The 15,790-nt window shown below is 42.5% G+C and overlaps 2 protein-coding genes across 2 annotated transcripts; both read right to left on the minus strand.

The window, feature by feature from the left end:
- Positions 1-2,162: 2,162 nt before the first annotated feature.
- On the minus strand, positions 2,163-4,214 carry LOC110221992 (hemoglobin subunit zeta-like). Its single transcript, XM_021006787.2, has 3 exons — positions 4,047-4,214; positions 2,882-3,086; positions 2,163-2,415 (listed from the first exon to the last, which is right to left on the minus strand). Exons 1-3 carry the CDS (start codon positions 4,139-4,141, stop codon positions 2,287-2,289), a joined length of 429 nt encoding a protein of 142 aa, XP_020862446.1. The 5' UTR covers positions 4,142-4,214; the 3' UTR covers positions 2,163-2,286.
- A 9,585-nt stretch (positions 4,215-13,799) lies between these two features.
- On the minus strand, positions 13,800-14,964 carry LOC110221980 (hemoglobin subunit zeta-like). The gene is made up of 3 exons (XM_021006758.2): positions 14,870-14,964; positions 14,263-14,467; positions 13,800-14,019 (listed from the first exon to the last, which is right to left on the minus strand). The coding sequence occupies exons 1-3, from the start codon at positions 14,962-14,964 to the stop codon at positions 13,891-13,893; spliced, it is 429 nt and encodes a 142-aa protein (XP_020862417.1). The 3' UTR covers positions 13,800-13,890.
- Between the last annotated feature and the right edge of the window lie 826 nt (positions 14,965-15,790).

Raw genomic sequence — 15,790 nt, forward strand, 5'->3', positions numbered from 1 at the left:
GCCACATGCCATTTTTTAAAGTCCAGACCATGCCTCCACAAAGTCTGTACAATTGCTTTTCTGTCTAACCACTCTATTTTGTATTGTCTTCATACCAAGTCTGATTATCATCTCCATTTTAGAGATGGGAAAATGGAAGCCTAGACAGGGGAAGTGACTTGCCTGGGGCCATGTAGACAGGAAACCGATACAGCAAGGGCTAAGGTGTCCTGGGTCCTCAGCCAAGTAATCTTTGTACTGTTGGTCCTGGGCCCTGGCCTCTCACAGGAAACGTACAAGTGGCATTCCCCCCTTCCCAGGCCTGGGCTCAAGATCACAACCCACACTTCAAATACAGCCTTTTCCAGAGAGAATCTCTTGGCCACTTCTCTCCCCACCTGAAACTTTCCCCTTGCCTACAGTCCCCACCTTGTGACTCAGCTCTTTGGTCTGGAATTGAAAACATCCTAATCCTCATCTTTAATCCTGCTGTCCTGCCCAAATCTGCCTTACTCTGGGCCAAGGGTAAATCAGAGTTGGGACTAGAGCCTGGATGTTTATAAAGGCAGTAAGAGAACTCAGTATCTTTTCCCCCATCCAATCCTTTTCTTGAGAGCACCCCCATTCTTCCAGGTACTCAGGTGTGACACTTGACAATCATCATTGCATCTTCCCTCCCCCTCCCCCTGCTACCCCCTTAGCCTATCAGTTGCAAAGCTTTGCCAATTTTGACTTTATTTAATTCTCCATATTTATTTATTTATTCTCCATGTCTCTCATTGGTCCCCTTTTCTACTCTCACACGACCAATACCCCAGGGCCAGCCCTTATTACCTCTCTGTCACCTGGGTACTGGCACTGCCCCCTCGTTAGACTTCCAGCTCCTCTCCTCCACAAAGCTGCCAAAGTCAATCTTCTTGAGGCTGTACAGTACTTTCCTGCTGAAGAGTAGTGAGAAGCTTCTTGTTGCCTCGAGGATAACGACTGGCATTTGAAGTACTTTCCAGTCAGACTGGAAAGCTTATCTCAAGCTGTTCCTCTTTATGCAGCCTCTGTTCCAGCCACACTGGTTTGGTGTTCCATGAATTCAATATTCCATATTGCTCTCCCATGCCTGCAATGCTCTCTCTTCCCTTGGAATCCCTAAGTCCCTTCAGGACTCTTCTGAAAGCCCATGTTGGTGTGCTTGGCCTCCTCAAGTTATCCTGTGGATAGTTAAACTTATATCCCCTCAAAAGAATGGAAAATTCCTGACATCAGGGACTATTTTTGCTTTCTCTTCCTATGCCTAGGATCTGGCACTGTGCCTTACACAAAGTAGATGCTAAATAAATAGGACTGGATTGTAATACACATTCCCTGCCCTAAATCCTCCCAGTGGAAAGAGAATTGGAACTGAAATACAGAAACCTTGAGTCAAGCCCCCTGTCTGGCCACTCATTATTTAGGTGACTTAGAGCTGGCTATTTAACCCCTCACATTGATATAGCTCTTTATGAGTGACAAAGCAGCTTTCTGCCTATGGAGTAGATAGTACAATGATTATTATTTCCATTTTGCAGATGAGGAAACTAAAATGGAATAATAATTCCTGTCCCACTCAATTCATTGGCCCCTTCTAGTTTTGACATTTTTTGTCTAAGGTCCCTTCCAGCACTGATAGTCTGTGTTCTATATTTTAAGTCTCAGTTCTAACATTCTGTGGTCTATGGTTGTCTAAGGTCCCTTCCAGCACTGATAGTCTGTGTTCTATATTTTAAGTCTCAGTTCTAACATTCTGTGGTCTATGGTTCTCTGTCCAAATGTCCAATTATCTCCTAGCTCTGTCTGCTGATCCCTCCCCATTGGGCTCTCAGTTCTTACTCTTCCCCCTTAACATCAATGATTCCCCTTCAAAACATTGTCAGTCCCTCTGTGGCCACTACTAAGTTAAGTGGGTTTGATCTTGTCTTGGAAAAAAACCCCAAAACAAAAAAAAAAGCTTGATTTAGGGTATCTTAAATGACCACAACTCTGAATTTAATTCTCTATCTTACCACCTTACTTTCTCTTTTCCAAAGGATCTGAGATTTTTCTCTTATCATTAATTGGTTTCTTGGAATAGAAAACATTAAAAAAAAAAGGTCAGGAAAATGGACACAGAGACTCAGACTTCATTTGTCTATCCATTTATTAGGGTGTCATCAAGGACAGAACAGTATTGGAGAAGGGAGCTCGTGGAAAGGGACAAAAGGGTAAGATGAAACTCCAGGGCTCAATGACAGCAAAGCCCCCTTTGTCTTCCCAGGGCTTTAGGTCCCAGAAGGCTCATCTGTACTTCTCGGTCAGGACTGAGCTCACAATGGTCAAGAATTTGTCCCAGGCAGCTTGGGCCTCTGCAGTGAAGTCAGCAGGGAAGTGGGCAGCAACAGTAACCAGGAGGCAGTGAGATAGGAGCTACCAAGACAAAAGAGAAAAGAGTGAAAAATTGGGGGATTAGGGGAATGAGTGGGGCAAGAAATTAGTCAAGTGAGGGCGAGAAGGGGGCAAAACTGTTGGGTAGGGGGTAAAGGCAGGAATTGAAAGGATAAAGGGGAGAATCAGGTTAGATATCAGAGATTAGAGGAACAGGGGATGAGACAAGGGAGAGAAACAAGGGAATTACTGAGTGTTTAGAACAGAAAAGAGGTAAAACATTGAGGGATGGGAGGACAGAAGGAAGTGAGATATTGGGGTATGGAAGAAAGAAGTGAGTAGAACATTGAGGGGATGGAGAAGTAAAGAAGGTGAGGCTCTACGGAACAAGGGGCATGGAATGGATCCCTCATGAATTGGGTTCTTACTTCTTGTGGAGATCAACTACCTCTCTCTAGGGTCCAGACAGTAGTAACCTCTACTGTATACCTTGAGACTGAATCCTCACCTTGAAGTTAACAGGGTCCACTCTGAGGATGTAGGCATGGAGTTCACTGAGCTTGGCCAGGGCACTCTTAATGTTGTCAATGTTCTTGACAGCGTCCCCAATAGCACTGACCACCTTGGCACCATGGGCATGCAGCTGGGCTGAGCCATGGTGCAGGTCAAAGTGGGGGAAGTAGGTCTTGGTCTGGGGGTAGCTGGTGAAGAGTCTGAGGAGAAGAGAGAGTAAAGTCTTAACTGGGTCTAAGAGAAGGTTGCAGAGACTGTAAAAAATGAGGATTCTAGTTCTTCATCTACTATTTATTGTGACCTTGGGCAAATCACTTCATCTCTCTCATGTTCACTTAATTTTCTTCTTTAAAATATAAATAACCATAGTGACACTAGCTCCTTCATGAGTGCCTGAAAAGAAAATACTTCCAGTACTAAGAAGTGCTATTGGACATAGAACTCTAGAGCATAGAATGTCAGAACTGGTAGAGATTTTGAAATAAAAATACAGCATGCAAGAACTGGAAGAAACCTTCGAAGATAAAGCTTAGAATGACAGAATCAGAAAGTATAAGATATATTAGAAGGACTTTTAAAGTATTTCTGTGGTCTGATAATTAAGGGTCTTAGGGCCACAGGGATTGTTAAAATTATTGTATTAGCAGCACAGCAGTCAGTAAGTTTTGTCTTCATAGCACTGAAAGCTCTTTTCACCTGTGGTCTGACCTTATGGTTTATGAAGAGATACTTTATAAGAACAGAGAATGACAAAGCTGGAACAGGGAACTGAGAGATCATTTTTATAAATAGGAAAATAACCCAGACCTAGAGAAGTCAAGAGGAAATTTGTCTAAGGTTAGATAAATTATCCCTTGTTCTTCACCATCCTTATGTCTAAGCCAGTCCTGATTTCCTAGAAGTGATCTCAAGCAGAGCCCTAAACTAAGGTTCAAGGCTTTATAAGGCCAAGATAGAATATGGCTCTGTGCCCTCCTTGTTCTGAGCTAGGGCCAGCCTGGCAAGGAGGCATTTTCTGAAACTTATAAAAAGAACCTGAGGTATCCCTATCAAAGTCCCTGTCCCTGGGCTCCTTAACACTCCCCAGAATAGCTCCTCCCTAAATTCCAAGGTACAGGTGTGAAAGGATCGGCCATAGGCCCTGGGGTAAGAGCACTTACCTCTCCAAGGCCTCAGTGCCAATGCAATCAGCCTGGGTGGCAATCTTGCTCCAAATGGAGGCAATGATAGTTTTGTCAGACTTGGTCAGAGACATGGTGGTTATGTCAAGGATGAGCTCAAGTTATTCCTGCAGTGAAAACTCAGGAAAAACCTAGCTTGGTTTCTGCTCCCTGATGGTCCCTTTATATAGGGCCAGGGGCAGAACATAGCTGGACAGCTGCCCGTAGCCATTGGCCAGTGAAGAGGAGGCCTCCCAAAGAGGTGGAGTCATCTTATCTCTCCTAGAGACAATGACTTGGTGGGCAAAAGGGCTAGGGGCTTGATGTCGTGGGGGTGGGGGAGGCAATCAGGGTGTGTAAGAGAGGGGGCTATCAGGTCCTCCCATCTTTACAGAGGCACAGAAGGGGGGCGTTGGCCGTAGTCCTGAACGCAAGGTCCTGGGGGGAGATATGGAGACTTCTAGAACTAACATTTTGTTAGTCCATGATATGCTCATTAACAGTGTATGTCTTTACCAAAGGAGAGGTCTTGGGGGCTTTGGATATAGGTGGGAAAAGGGTGTCACAAAGAGGGAGGAGATTTAACTCAAATTCTCCACCTCTTTCATGAAGCTCATCCTCAGTACCCCAACACATATTGATCCCCTCACTTGAACCCCTACCCCCGAACTGATGTAGTGTTTGCACAATTTGTGTTTAGTTCCATGCTATCTTGTGGTGGTTTCCAGTAGAACATGTGCCTCCCTGACATCTTTGAGCTCTCAGTCAGCAAGACTTCTGTGTTATGTTTCTTTGTCTCTCAACAGAGTCCCTCCAAGGTATGAGGTCATAGTAAATCTTTGATGAATGAGTATCCATAAATGGAATGATTGAGGGCTAAAAGGAGAAGGAGCAAGAGAGAGGGAAAGCAGGAGAGGAGAAGAGAGAGAGAGGGAGAGAGAGAGAGAAAAAAAAAACAAGGACTGGGGTGAGCAAAATGGGAAAATATCTTAAAAGAGAGAAGGGGAAAGAAGGAAGCTATAAAAGGAAAAGAAGAAAGGGAGAAAAAGGGAGAAGGAAAAAGAGCCATTTAAAGCTTTGGCTCCAATTTTCCTTTTCAGTTTTATTTTATATCAATTCCCTTCAACTTTCTATATTCTAGCTAAACTGAACTGCTAACTGAACCCCTAATCTCCTCCTGCCCTTTACCGCCTCTGTACATTTGCCCAGGCAGATCTCCATGCCTAGAATATACTCTTGCCTCAGCCCCACCTTTTTGGAATTCTTCTCTTCTTTTAAGGTTCACTGTGATTATTGCCTCCTCTAAAAAGCCTTTGCTGAGCTCCACTAGAGAATTGTGAACTGTTTCTATTCAGATTTTACTGGAACATTTTTTTCTGGATTCCTCTTTCTTGTATCTTTCATTCTATCTTGTAGCATATGAATATTATTATAAGCTCCTTAAGGACAGCAACTGTTATTTTCGTATATGTATCCCTCTTGGTGCCTAGCACATAGAAATTACATAATGTTTGTGTATTGACCTGAAAAAGGAGAGGGCAGATAGCATGAAGAGAAGGGAAAGGAAAAGGAAAGGAAGAAGGACAAGTAGAGAAGTAGGTGATAATGAAAAAGTAGAAGAGGAGAAAAGGAGGGAGATGGAGAAAAGACAGATAAAAAGAGGTAAAAAATGAAAGAGAAATAGAGAAAGAAGAGACCAAAAAAGGTGAAATGGAATGAAAGGAAAAAATGGAGGAAAGTAGGAGAGGGAAGAGAAGAGAAGAGAAAAAGTGAAAGAGAGAAAGGACAGGGAAAAGGGTGAAGGAAGAGATGGAGAGAGGAAGAGGGAAGGGATGGGAGAGGAAGAGAAAGCAGAAAAGGAAGAGAGAAGAAAGAAGTATAAGGGGAGAGGGAGAGAAGAAGAAGAGAAAAGGGCATGTGTGGTTTGGTACCTAACAGAACTGTTCTGTCTACTAGATTTTGATTCCTTCTCTGACTCTTGCAGCTCAGGGTCCCATATGCCTATGTTTGAGATTTGGTGGGAGACAGATTGGGCATAGGTATGGGAGAGAAATCTTGGGTAGGGTCTGGTCAGAGACCATGAAGCTGAATGAATGAAAAAAGCATTTATCAGGCAGTTAGTATGTGCCAAACTTGATGCAAAGCATTAGGGATACAAATTTTAAAGCAAAGATAGTGCTTGTCCTTAAAGAGTATATATTCTTTTTTTTTTGGGGGGGGGCTAGGCAATGGGGTTAAGTGACTTGCCCAGGGTCACACAGCTAGTAAGTGTTAATGTGTCTGAGGTCAAATTTGAACTCAGGTCCTTGAGCATATATTCTAATGGCAGAAACAACACACATAGAAGTTTGATAGCTGGGTAATGAAAATTGCATGAGAAAGTTACTGGGATGGTAAGTGGGGCCATAGGGAAGTATATTGACACACCCCATCCACGAACAATGCAGTTAATTTGATGGGGAAGACAGTTGGCAAGGATTCTATGGAGGAGGCAGCCATAGACAAGAGTGTGAAGAGAAGCATAGCTGGAATTTCTTAAAATAAAATTCCAGGAGAAGCAGTCAATAATCAGGAAGGTTGAAGGGACCAGAGAGGAAATTCTTCCAGGGCATGGCCTCTGGTGTAGATAGAGAATTGGAGAAAGGTGGCCTGAGAGGCTAAAGAGGATGAGGGCAGGGACAGAGTGTAGGGAGGTCTTCTGGGTATAAAGGTACCAGTGGTTTCCATAATATGCCTACTTCTTCCTGGAGTCAAAGATGGTCAAGGTTCAATCGTTTCAGTCTGACTCTTTGTGACTCCATTTGGGGTTTTCTTGGCAAAGATCTGGAGTGGTTTGCCTTTTTTTCCTCCAGCTTATTTTACAGATAAGAAAACTGAAGTAAACAGAGTTAAGTGACTTGCCCAGGGTCACATAGCTACTAAGTTTCTGAGGCTGGATTTGCACTCAGGTCTTCCTGACTCCAGGCCCAGTGCTCTATCTACTGTACCACCTAGCTGCCCGGGGTCAAGGAACTCCACCAGTGTTATGGAGTATATGTCTCAGGAAAATGGAAGGGACCATACTTTTCTATATTTCCCTATTGCTGAGCACTGACTTGAGCTCATAGCCGGGCTTCAGAGAAGATACACTGAATAAATCTGCTCTGTCAACGAGAGCTCTACCATGAAGCTTGGCCTCTTCTTAGGACTGGGCTGGTGCTGAGGAGAGGTCTATTCCTAGGGCTCCCAGGTAGAAAGAGTAACAGATATGTGATCCCCTGCCAAGTCACAAGGGTCTTCAAATACAGTAGATGCCAGGACTTCATACAGGTGGATGGCCACTCTGTCACCCTGGAAGCAGTGGGCAGTGTGGAAAACAGACTAAAAATGCTGTAGCAGAGTATTACAGGGAAGACTTCCTGACTATAAAGAGGTATGTCTGAAGAGGTAGGGAAGTTCCTTCCCTAGCTGGGAAGACTGGGAGGAACCTGTTCTGTGTAAGGGGATATTTAAGAAAAAGGCAAGTGGTTATTGGAGGGGGGGGATAGGTAACTTTTAAATAGTAAAGGGGGGGTAGGGTAGGTAAAAGATGTGGCCCACAAGAGCAGTGGCATGCCAAAGCAGTGACCAGCCTTAGGAAGGACCCCTTAAGGTAGTAACCAGACAAATTAGAGTCCTGGAGGCAGGGGTTGGGCAGGAATATAGCTGACATTTACATTGTATTTTAAGGTTTTCAAAGCATTTTAAGTGCATAATTTCATTTAATCCTTACAATAACCCTATGAAATAGGTACTATTATTCCTGATTTATAAATAATGATAATTGACATATAAAAATTCAATTTTTTTTCAATTAATAAGCATTAATTTTTCTTTCCTTCCCAAATCCCACTGCTCCCAATTTAACAATTCAAATAAAACCCTCACAACAATCATGCCATTTCCCAGTTGGTAGTAAGTACTCTCTTAGTTTCCAATTCTTTACAATCGCAAAAATATAAGTATTTTTATACATGAAATCCTTTTCCCTTTCTTTGCTTTCTTTGAGGTATCAGCCTATTAGAGGTGTCACCAGGTCAAAGGGTGTGCACTATCTAGTAACTTTGAGGGCATAGTCCCTAATTGCTTTATGGAATGTCTAGACCATAGTTCTACCAACATTTTAGTTAATGGGCTTAAATAACTGACATTCATTTAAACATTTAAAAAAGTTAAAACCTTTTAAGAGTTGCAAAGTATTTACATATATGATCTCATATGGGCCTCACGAAAATGTTGTCAGGTGGTACTACAGGAATTACTGTCCCCATTTTTCAAATGAAGAAACGGGCTCAGGGACATTAAATTGACTTACTTAAAGTCATCAGATCCAGTGCTGCCCTAGCCTTCCTGTCACAAAGGAAAGTTCTCATAGGCTGATCAACTACTGACTTAGCATCTCAGAGCTGGAAGAGACCTCTGAGGCCATCTAGTACAACCAGAACTTGAATGGAAATCCCCTCTGTAACATCCCTAACAAATGACTAGCCAAATTTTGCTTAAAGATTTCTAATTATGGGGAGCTCGCTACCTTCACTCTCACTTTTGAATAACTGTAATTGTCATATTGAACCAAAATCTAATAGTGTAAATGGGAATATATGTGTCTTTTATAGTTCAAGAAACCCCAATTTTAGGGTGCAAATCAAGCTTTTTCAAGGAGTTTCTGAGGATATATGGGCCAGGATGGTTGTGGTGGTGGCTTGGTTGGAGAGGTTGATAGCAATAGAGATAAGGGATATTGAGGACAGGGACTGGACAGTGAGGAAGGGCAGTAGAGCAGTTTGATCAGTCCTTAAAAAGCACCAGGTTCCCTAGGCAAAGAGGCATAGAATGTCAGAACTGTGAGGGATCTAGTCTATTCCTCCCATTGTACAGAAGGGGAAACTGTGGACCAGAGAGGGAAAATCACATAGGGAGCCAGTGGCTGAACCAGGACCTGAACTCTTATTTACTGGTTATCAGTGCAGGCTCCTCCCCTTATATCAAGGTATATTCTCGCCTCTGCTTCTGCCTGTGTGGAGCATTGATAAGACTGATCTCTCTTGGGTTTCTTCAGAGTCACAGAGTCATTAGGGCTGCCTGTATGATACATCTGTAGATATACAAGAAAGCTGCCTCTCGTATGGGCTTGTGCTAGCTGACATTCCAGTTGGAGTTTCAACTCTTTGACTGAAGGCATTGCAGCTTGCCCTGATCTTGGCTCTATCATTGAATTTTTATCAGTCTATCAGAATCACAGAATCTCAAGGTGAATGAGGGAGGGGACAGACCTCAGAGGTCATCTAGCCCAACTCATATCTATCTGAAGCACTAATCCTTTCTCAACGTCATTGATGACCAGTCATTGAAATTTGGCTTGAAGACCTACAGTCATGGGGAACTCTCTACATTCCATGATGGTCCTTTTCACTGATGGACAGTTCTAGTTATAAGAAGTTTTTCCTTATGAAGACCTGAAATTTGCTTCCTTGTATCTTCCCTTTTTCGGTCTTGTTTCTGTCCCCTAGAACCAAGCAAAAGAAATAATCCCTGTTCCAAAAGACAAGCTTTAAAAAAAATGGATGTCTTTTGCTTTTATGTCACCCTCATTCCCAAATACATTCCTTCCCTCCCCTCTCTCTGGAGAATCATAGGAATAGAACAAAGAATAAAAAAAAAAAGAAAGAAATCTGTTCATCCAAACTGACCAACATATCAACTGAGTCTGTCAATATATGCAGAGTTCCACACCCATAGTGTCCCACCTCTGCAAAGAAAGGATAGAGGGGCATTTTCTCCTCTTTTCTTCAGGGTTGAGCTTGATCATTATAATAGACATCAGCTCCATTTTGTTTTATTTTTGCCTTTTGCATTATTGTAGCTATTGTTTATATTGCACTCCTGTTTCTGCTTACTTTGCTTTGTATCAATCCATAGAAGCATATGGTGCTATTTCCATATGCAATGTCCATAGTCATGTTGCTCTTTTTCTCCAGGCTGCACATCCCTAGATCTTTTGACTAACTCTGCCTGGTATGACATGGTTCTAGTGCTTTTTTTTAAGAGCAGTAAGGGGAGTGGTCAATAAAAGGCAAGGTGAGAGAAAATAGCAGATTGGAGAGGGAACCAGCAGAAAGACCAATCAGACAGGCATCTTAGTATCCTGGTGGGGGAGAAGTAATAAAAACCTGTTCTAGATTAGTGGCCTGGGGCATAGAAAAGAGAGGATGGATTTGATAAATATTTTGGAAGTTGACTAGCCAGAACTTGGAAAGTGATTAGGTGTGGAGACTGAGAGAGAATGAAAAGTATGGCTAAAGTTCGGGTTTGACCATGTCACTACTCTACTCAATACACTCCAGTATTTCCCTGTTGCCTCTGGGATCAAATGCAAAGTCCTTTGTTTGGCATTTAAAATCCTTCACAACCTGGCCCAGACTACCTTTCTAGTCATATTACATATTTCTCTTCTTCGTCTCCTCTAGAACAGCCAAACTGGCCTTCTTACTATATCTCACATACTATATTCCATCTGTCATCTCTGTCTCTTTGCATTGCCTTTCTCCCATGCCTTGAATGCACTTCCTCCTCACCTCTGCCTCTTAGCTCCTTTCAAGACTCATAAGACTCACCATTTTCTGTCTGAAGCCTTTGCTGATCCTACAGCTTCTGGTGCCTTCCCCCTTGCTTCCTAATTACCTTGTATTTATTGGTATATGTCTATATATACATATATATATATATATATATATATATATATATATATATATATATATATATGTATGTATGTATGTATGTTGTGTCCCGATAGAATGTAAGTTTCTTGAAGGCAGGGACTATAACCCTAGTGCCTAGCTCAGCACAGGATGCATATGGGGTTTTCTTGGCAGAATACTGGAGTGGTTTGCCATTTCCTTCTCCAGCTCATTTGACAGATGAGGAAATTAAGGCAAACAACGTTAAGTGACTTGCCTAGGGTTATATAGCTAATAAGTATTTGAGGCTGGATTTGCACTCAGGTCCTCCTGACTCCAGGCCTGGTACTCTGTCCATCGTGCCACCCTTAGCCTGGCATTTAAGGGCTTCCACAATCTGATCTCTAACTTTCCAGCCTTATTTCAAACTTCTCTCTCTCATACACTCGAAGTTCAGTCAAACTGAACTACTAGCTATTTCCCAAACTGGACAGGCCATCTCCTACCTTGGTGCATTTGTATAAGTTGTTTACTATGCCTGGACTATATCCTTAATCTTCAGCTATGCCTCTCAGAATCCTCATGTTCTTCAAAGCTCCCCTCAGGTGGCACCCTCTCTGGAAATCCTTCCCTGATTCTCCCAGTTATAGGTGCTTTCTCCTTCCTCAAATACCATGCATTTCCTTATATGTGTATGTGTGGTTTTTTTCCTAGTGAAATATAAGTTTCTTGAGATCAGGGAATGTTTAATTTTTGGTTTTGGAACCCCAGGACCTAGAACTATGCCTGCATAAGTAGATGCTCAACAAATATTTGCTAAATTGCCATGAATTCTTTGGTTCTATGGAAAGGGGTGTTTACGCAGCAACCATGATGTGGGATGGTCACAGTGGCAGAAGACAAAGTCTAATATTGCTTAGGCCCTTGGGGGCACCAAAGAAGTGGGAGGCCTTAGTCATCTCAAGGCAATGTGAAGTTCCTGGACGCTGAGGAAAGGGAGTATGGAAAGGATGAGAAAGAAAACAAACCTGTTCACCTTACAGCTTTGTCTTTTTTTGGTGAGAGGAGGGGAAGAAAGGTTGTTACTTTGGAATGTTCACTTCTGTACCAGGATGCTAATTGGGGTGGAGGTAGAATTCTCCATATGGTGTTCTTGGTAATCTTACAGTTCACCAAGGGGTCCTTAATGATCTGCCAACCAATTCATATTTTCTGAGACTCACTCCCTTCCCCAGGCCTATCCTGACAATGATAATATAATATAGTGGAAAGATTCAGAGCCAGAGGAAGCAGGAACAAATCCTGGCTCTGATGCTTACTGTCTCTGTACTGTTGGTTATGACTTCATATCTTTGGGTCTCAGTCTCCCTATCTGTAAAATGAGGTAGTCAGATTAGATTACCTCCGAGGGCCCTTCTAAGTCTCAATTAATGAATGTGCTATGACTTGTACTCAACCACAGTGGAAATTCAGATCCCCTGGAACTTTGAGGCCCTGGGACTATGGAGGCTTTATCAAGTAGTTTGTAATGGAAAAAAAATTATGGTATCATATTGAAAAATTTTGAAAGCTCTTTTTTGAAAACAAACTATGAAATAGTTACCATTCTATTATTTTATTTGTAAGGTTTTTTAAAAAAAAATTCATAGTACTGTGCTCTTGTAATTAGCACCCAGTAAATTTGAATTCAGACTGTTTACAACATATAGTAAATTGCATTTTGAAATTTTAAAAGCTTTCAGGTTACTAAAACTGAAATAAAACAATTTTAGTGCACGTAAAATGTTAAGATGAAGTAATTACCTTCTTTATCAATAGATGGTGAAAAACCAGAAAGATATATATGAGTATGCTATTTGGTGTGGTATGAGTATACCTGTATACCATTTGTATAGCATATAGGTTTAATACCTCACCATAATTCTACTCTACCCCACCCCTGTTACCTTTCATAGGATTTCTACTATATGAATGTATTTGAAAAATAATTGATATTTTAAGATCAAAATATTTGACAGGTCACCAATACTCCTCTCTTTTTTTGTTTTTAAAACATATTAAGGATTTGGAATTAGAAAATACAAAAATGGTATCAACTGTAAATGGAATGAAATGGCAATAAATTTATCAAAGGAAGAGCATTTGAGAAAGGCTATCAGTAAAATAAGTACAAACATTTTGTCAAAATAATTTTTTACATTGAGTTAATCCTTTATGAGAAGCAGCCTGGTATAGTGGATAGAGAGGGAGACTCAGCCTTGGAATCAGGAAGACTTCCCCAGGAAGCAAATGAAGCAGCATTACCTTGGGTAAATTAGTTGATCCCTCAGTAGCTGACCCATCTCTAAGAGTATACGTTGTAGAGCAGGTGCCTGAATGCATTTGCAGGAATTCCCTCCCCAAGAGTTCCCTTTACCAGTGGAATCACAGTCTAATAAAAAAGGAATCCTTTATAAAGGTAGGATTTAAAGGGAGGCATGGATAAGAATGGTGAAAATTAGAAGGCATGGAGAGGTAATCTATATCATTTCAGGGAAGATTCTTCCCTTCCCAATCCCAAGATTGAAGTATTATGAGAATAATAGTTTCCTATATTAATTATAATATTATCAGGTGCCCTACAGGCAGGTCCAGCTTGTAGGAGTGGAGTAGCAGACAGAGAAGCCATGCCTATGCATACACATCAGATCCACCCACAGAAGCACATTGAGCTTACCCACATCTGGGTCACATGCACCTAGATTTTATACATACATACATACATACACACACCCACACACACACACACCATATTTTGGCCATAAGTCCTAAGTTTCCTTTCTATTCTGACCTAGATGGTAAAAATCTATGGTTAGGGATAACAGTGAGATAATGGATGAAGAAACACTTTTACAAGGTTAAAATCATGATAAAATTTTGCTATTCTGGCCGTTCCTTTCCCATCTCTGCCTTGGATCTATGCCAAGGGTCATAAAAGTAAGGACTGTAATAACCAGAGAGACAGAAGATGAAGTTTATCCATTTATTTGAGGGTCATAGAGGACAGGCCTGTAGGGAAGGCACCAGGAAGGAAGGGTGCCTGGATTAGGGTAGGAGGTTGGTGACCACACAGCCCCTTCTGTCCTCTCAGGGCTCTAGGTCCGGGGGGCTTATCTGTACTTCTCAGTCAGGACTGAGCTCACAATGGACAGGAATTTGTCCCAGGCAGCGTGAGCTTCCGCAGTGAAGTCAGCAGGGAAGTGGGCAGCCACGGTGACCAAGAAGGTATGAGATAGGAGCTGCAAAAGAAAAGAATGAGGTGATACAATAGAGACTGGATAAGTGAAGGAGCTGAAACACTAGAAAAGCAGGGGACAATATAGCAGGGGATGGGATGAGAAACGGATGAGATCGTGGGATTGACTGAGGAGAGAAAGGATGAGACATAGGGGGATAGGGAACTGGGGATGTTCTCCCAGGGGTTGGACCCCTACTCCTTGGGGATATCAAATCCACTGCCCTTCCTGATTCCAAATCCTCACCTTGAAGTTGACAGGATCCACTCTGAGGATGTAGGCGTGGAGTTCACTGAGCTTGGACAGGGCAGTTTCAATGTGGTCAATGTTCTTGACGGCGTCCCCAATAGCACCAACCACCTTGGCACCATGGGCATGCAGCTGGGCTGAGCCATGGTGCAGGTCGAAGTGGGGGAAGTAGGTCTTGGTCTGGGGGTAGCTGGTGAAGAGTCTGGGGAGAAGAGAAGATAGAATCTTAGCTGAGTGTGGGAGAAGGCTGCGGGGGACATCCCATCCCCCAAGTGGTTCCATGTTCTCCGTCCTGCTCAACTCATCGTTATGTGCACAGAAGTGCTATGGTCAGCATGGGGAAATACAAAGCTGATGATACTGCTTTAAACTCATTTTCTTTCAGTAGTCTCTTCAAATAACATAAACTTTAGCTAACTCTTTTTCCACTCAGCGCCTTAACCCTAATCTTGTACCAAGCCCTGGAAAGGACAGTGTTCTGACTTCTATCTTGCCCAAAGGTAAGTAGGAGTAGACTTATTGTCTGAATCCCCTGATGGTCCTAGGGGGCTAAGAAACCCCAATCTCTAATGTTATTATGAATGGGAAAGGTGCCCCCTCTTACCTTTCCAGAGCCTCAGTACCAATGGAATCAGCCTGTGTGGCAATCTTGCTCCACATGGTAGCAATGATAGCCTTGTCGGACTTGGTCAGAGACATGGTGGCTGGGTTTGGGTTGAGATTGAGTTCTGCTTGCAGTAGAAGCTCAGGACAAACCTGGGTGAATATCTGTTCCTCAAGGGTCCCTTTATATAGGACTATGGCCAGAAAAGGCATGCACAGCTGCCCCTAGCCATTGGCCAGTAGGGGTTAGGGGACAGCCCAAAGAGGTGGGGTCATCTTATCTCTGTCAGAGACAGTAGTCTGATGGGCAGATGGGTCAGGGGGTGCGGAGGAAGGCAAGAGACATGAGTGAGAGGGGTCTATCAGTTTCTACCATCTTAACAGAGGTCCAGAAGGGAGGTGTTGGCCACAACACTGGACACAAGGTCCAGGGGAAAGATATGGAAGCTTGAGGGGCCCAGGCTTCAGTGACCCAAGTTTATAGTTAAGTTTGTTAACTCAGCAAGTCCACAAGCATATTTCAGCATACTAACAATTTATATGTGACCTAAACTTTAGTTTATAGCTGTGTGACTTTGGGTTAGTCATTCTCCTTGGGGCTCTGTTTTCTCTTTTATAAAAGGCAGGGGTTGGAAGAGGAGCTTTATCAGGTCCTTTCCAGTTCTAACATTCTAGGATTCTATGGCACATAGGAATAGAGACTGGACTTATGGTTTCATGGTATAGGGAATTTCCATTTGAGTAAGAAAACTCCCTATTCGTATATGTCCTCATATATGCATGTTGGCATCCTCTCTGCAATTTACAGACTAAAGTTCAATGGCTTTCTGAGGGCCACACAGCTACCATGACTTAGTAGAATATAACTACTGAGGCAGGATTTAACTCTGATCTTTTTGGCTTTGAGACTAGCTCTATACCC

Source organism: Phascolarctos cinereus, unplaced genomic scaffold (assembly GCF_003287225.1).
Source record: "Phascolarctos cinereus isolate Bilbo 61053 unplaced genomic scaffold, phaCin_HiC Scaffold_4;HRSCAF=312, whole genome shotgun sequence".
NCBI lineage: Eukaryota > Metazoa > Chordata > Mammalia > Diprotodontia > Phascolarctidae > Phascolarctos > Phascolarctos cinereus.

Bases quoted from the DNA above. Each gene is read 5' to 3' on its own strand.
- LOC110221992 (XM_021006787.2), bottom strand. From the start codon at position 4,141: ATGTCTCTGACCAAGTCTGACAAAACTATCATTGCCTCCATTTGGAGC. The intron at 3,087-4,046 runs GTAAGTGCTCTT...TCTTCTCCTCAG, and splicing joins GGCACTGAGGCCTTGGAGAG to ACTCTTCACCAGCTACCCCC. The intron at 2,416-2,881 runs GTGAGGATTCAG...TTGTCTTGGTAG, and splicing joins TGGACCCTGTTAACTTCAAG to CTCCTATCTCACTGCCTCCT.
- LOC110221980 (XM_021006758.2), bottom strand. From the start codon at position 14,964: ATGTCTCTGACCAAGTCCGACAAGGCTATCATTGCTACCATGTGGAGC. The intron at 14,468-14,869 runs GTAAGAGGGGGC...TCTTCTCCCCAG, and splicing joins GGTACTGAGGCTCTGGAAAG to ACTCTTCACCAGCTACCCCC. The intron at 14,020-14,262 runs GTGAGGATTTGG...TTTCTTTTGCAG, and splicing joins TGGATCCTGTCAACTTCAAG to CTCCTATCTCATACCTTCTT.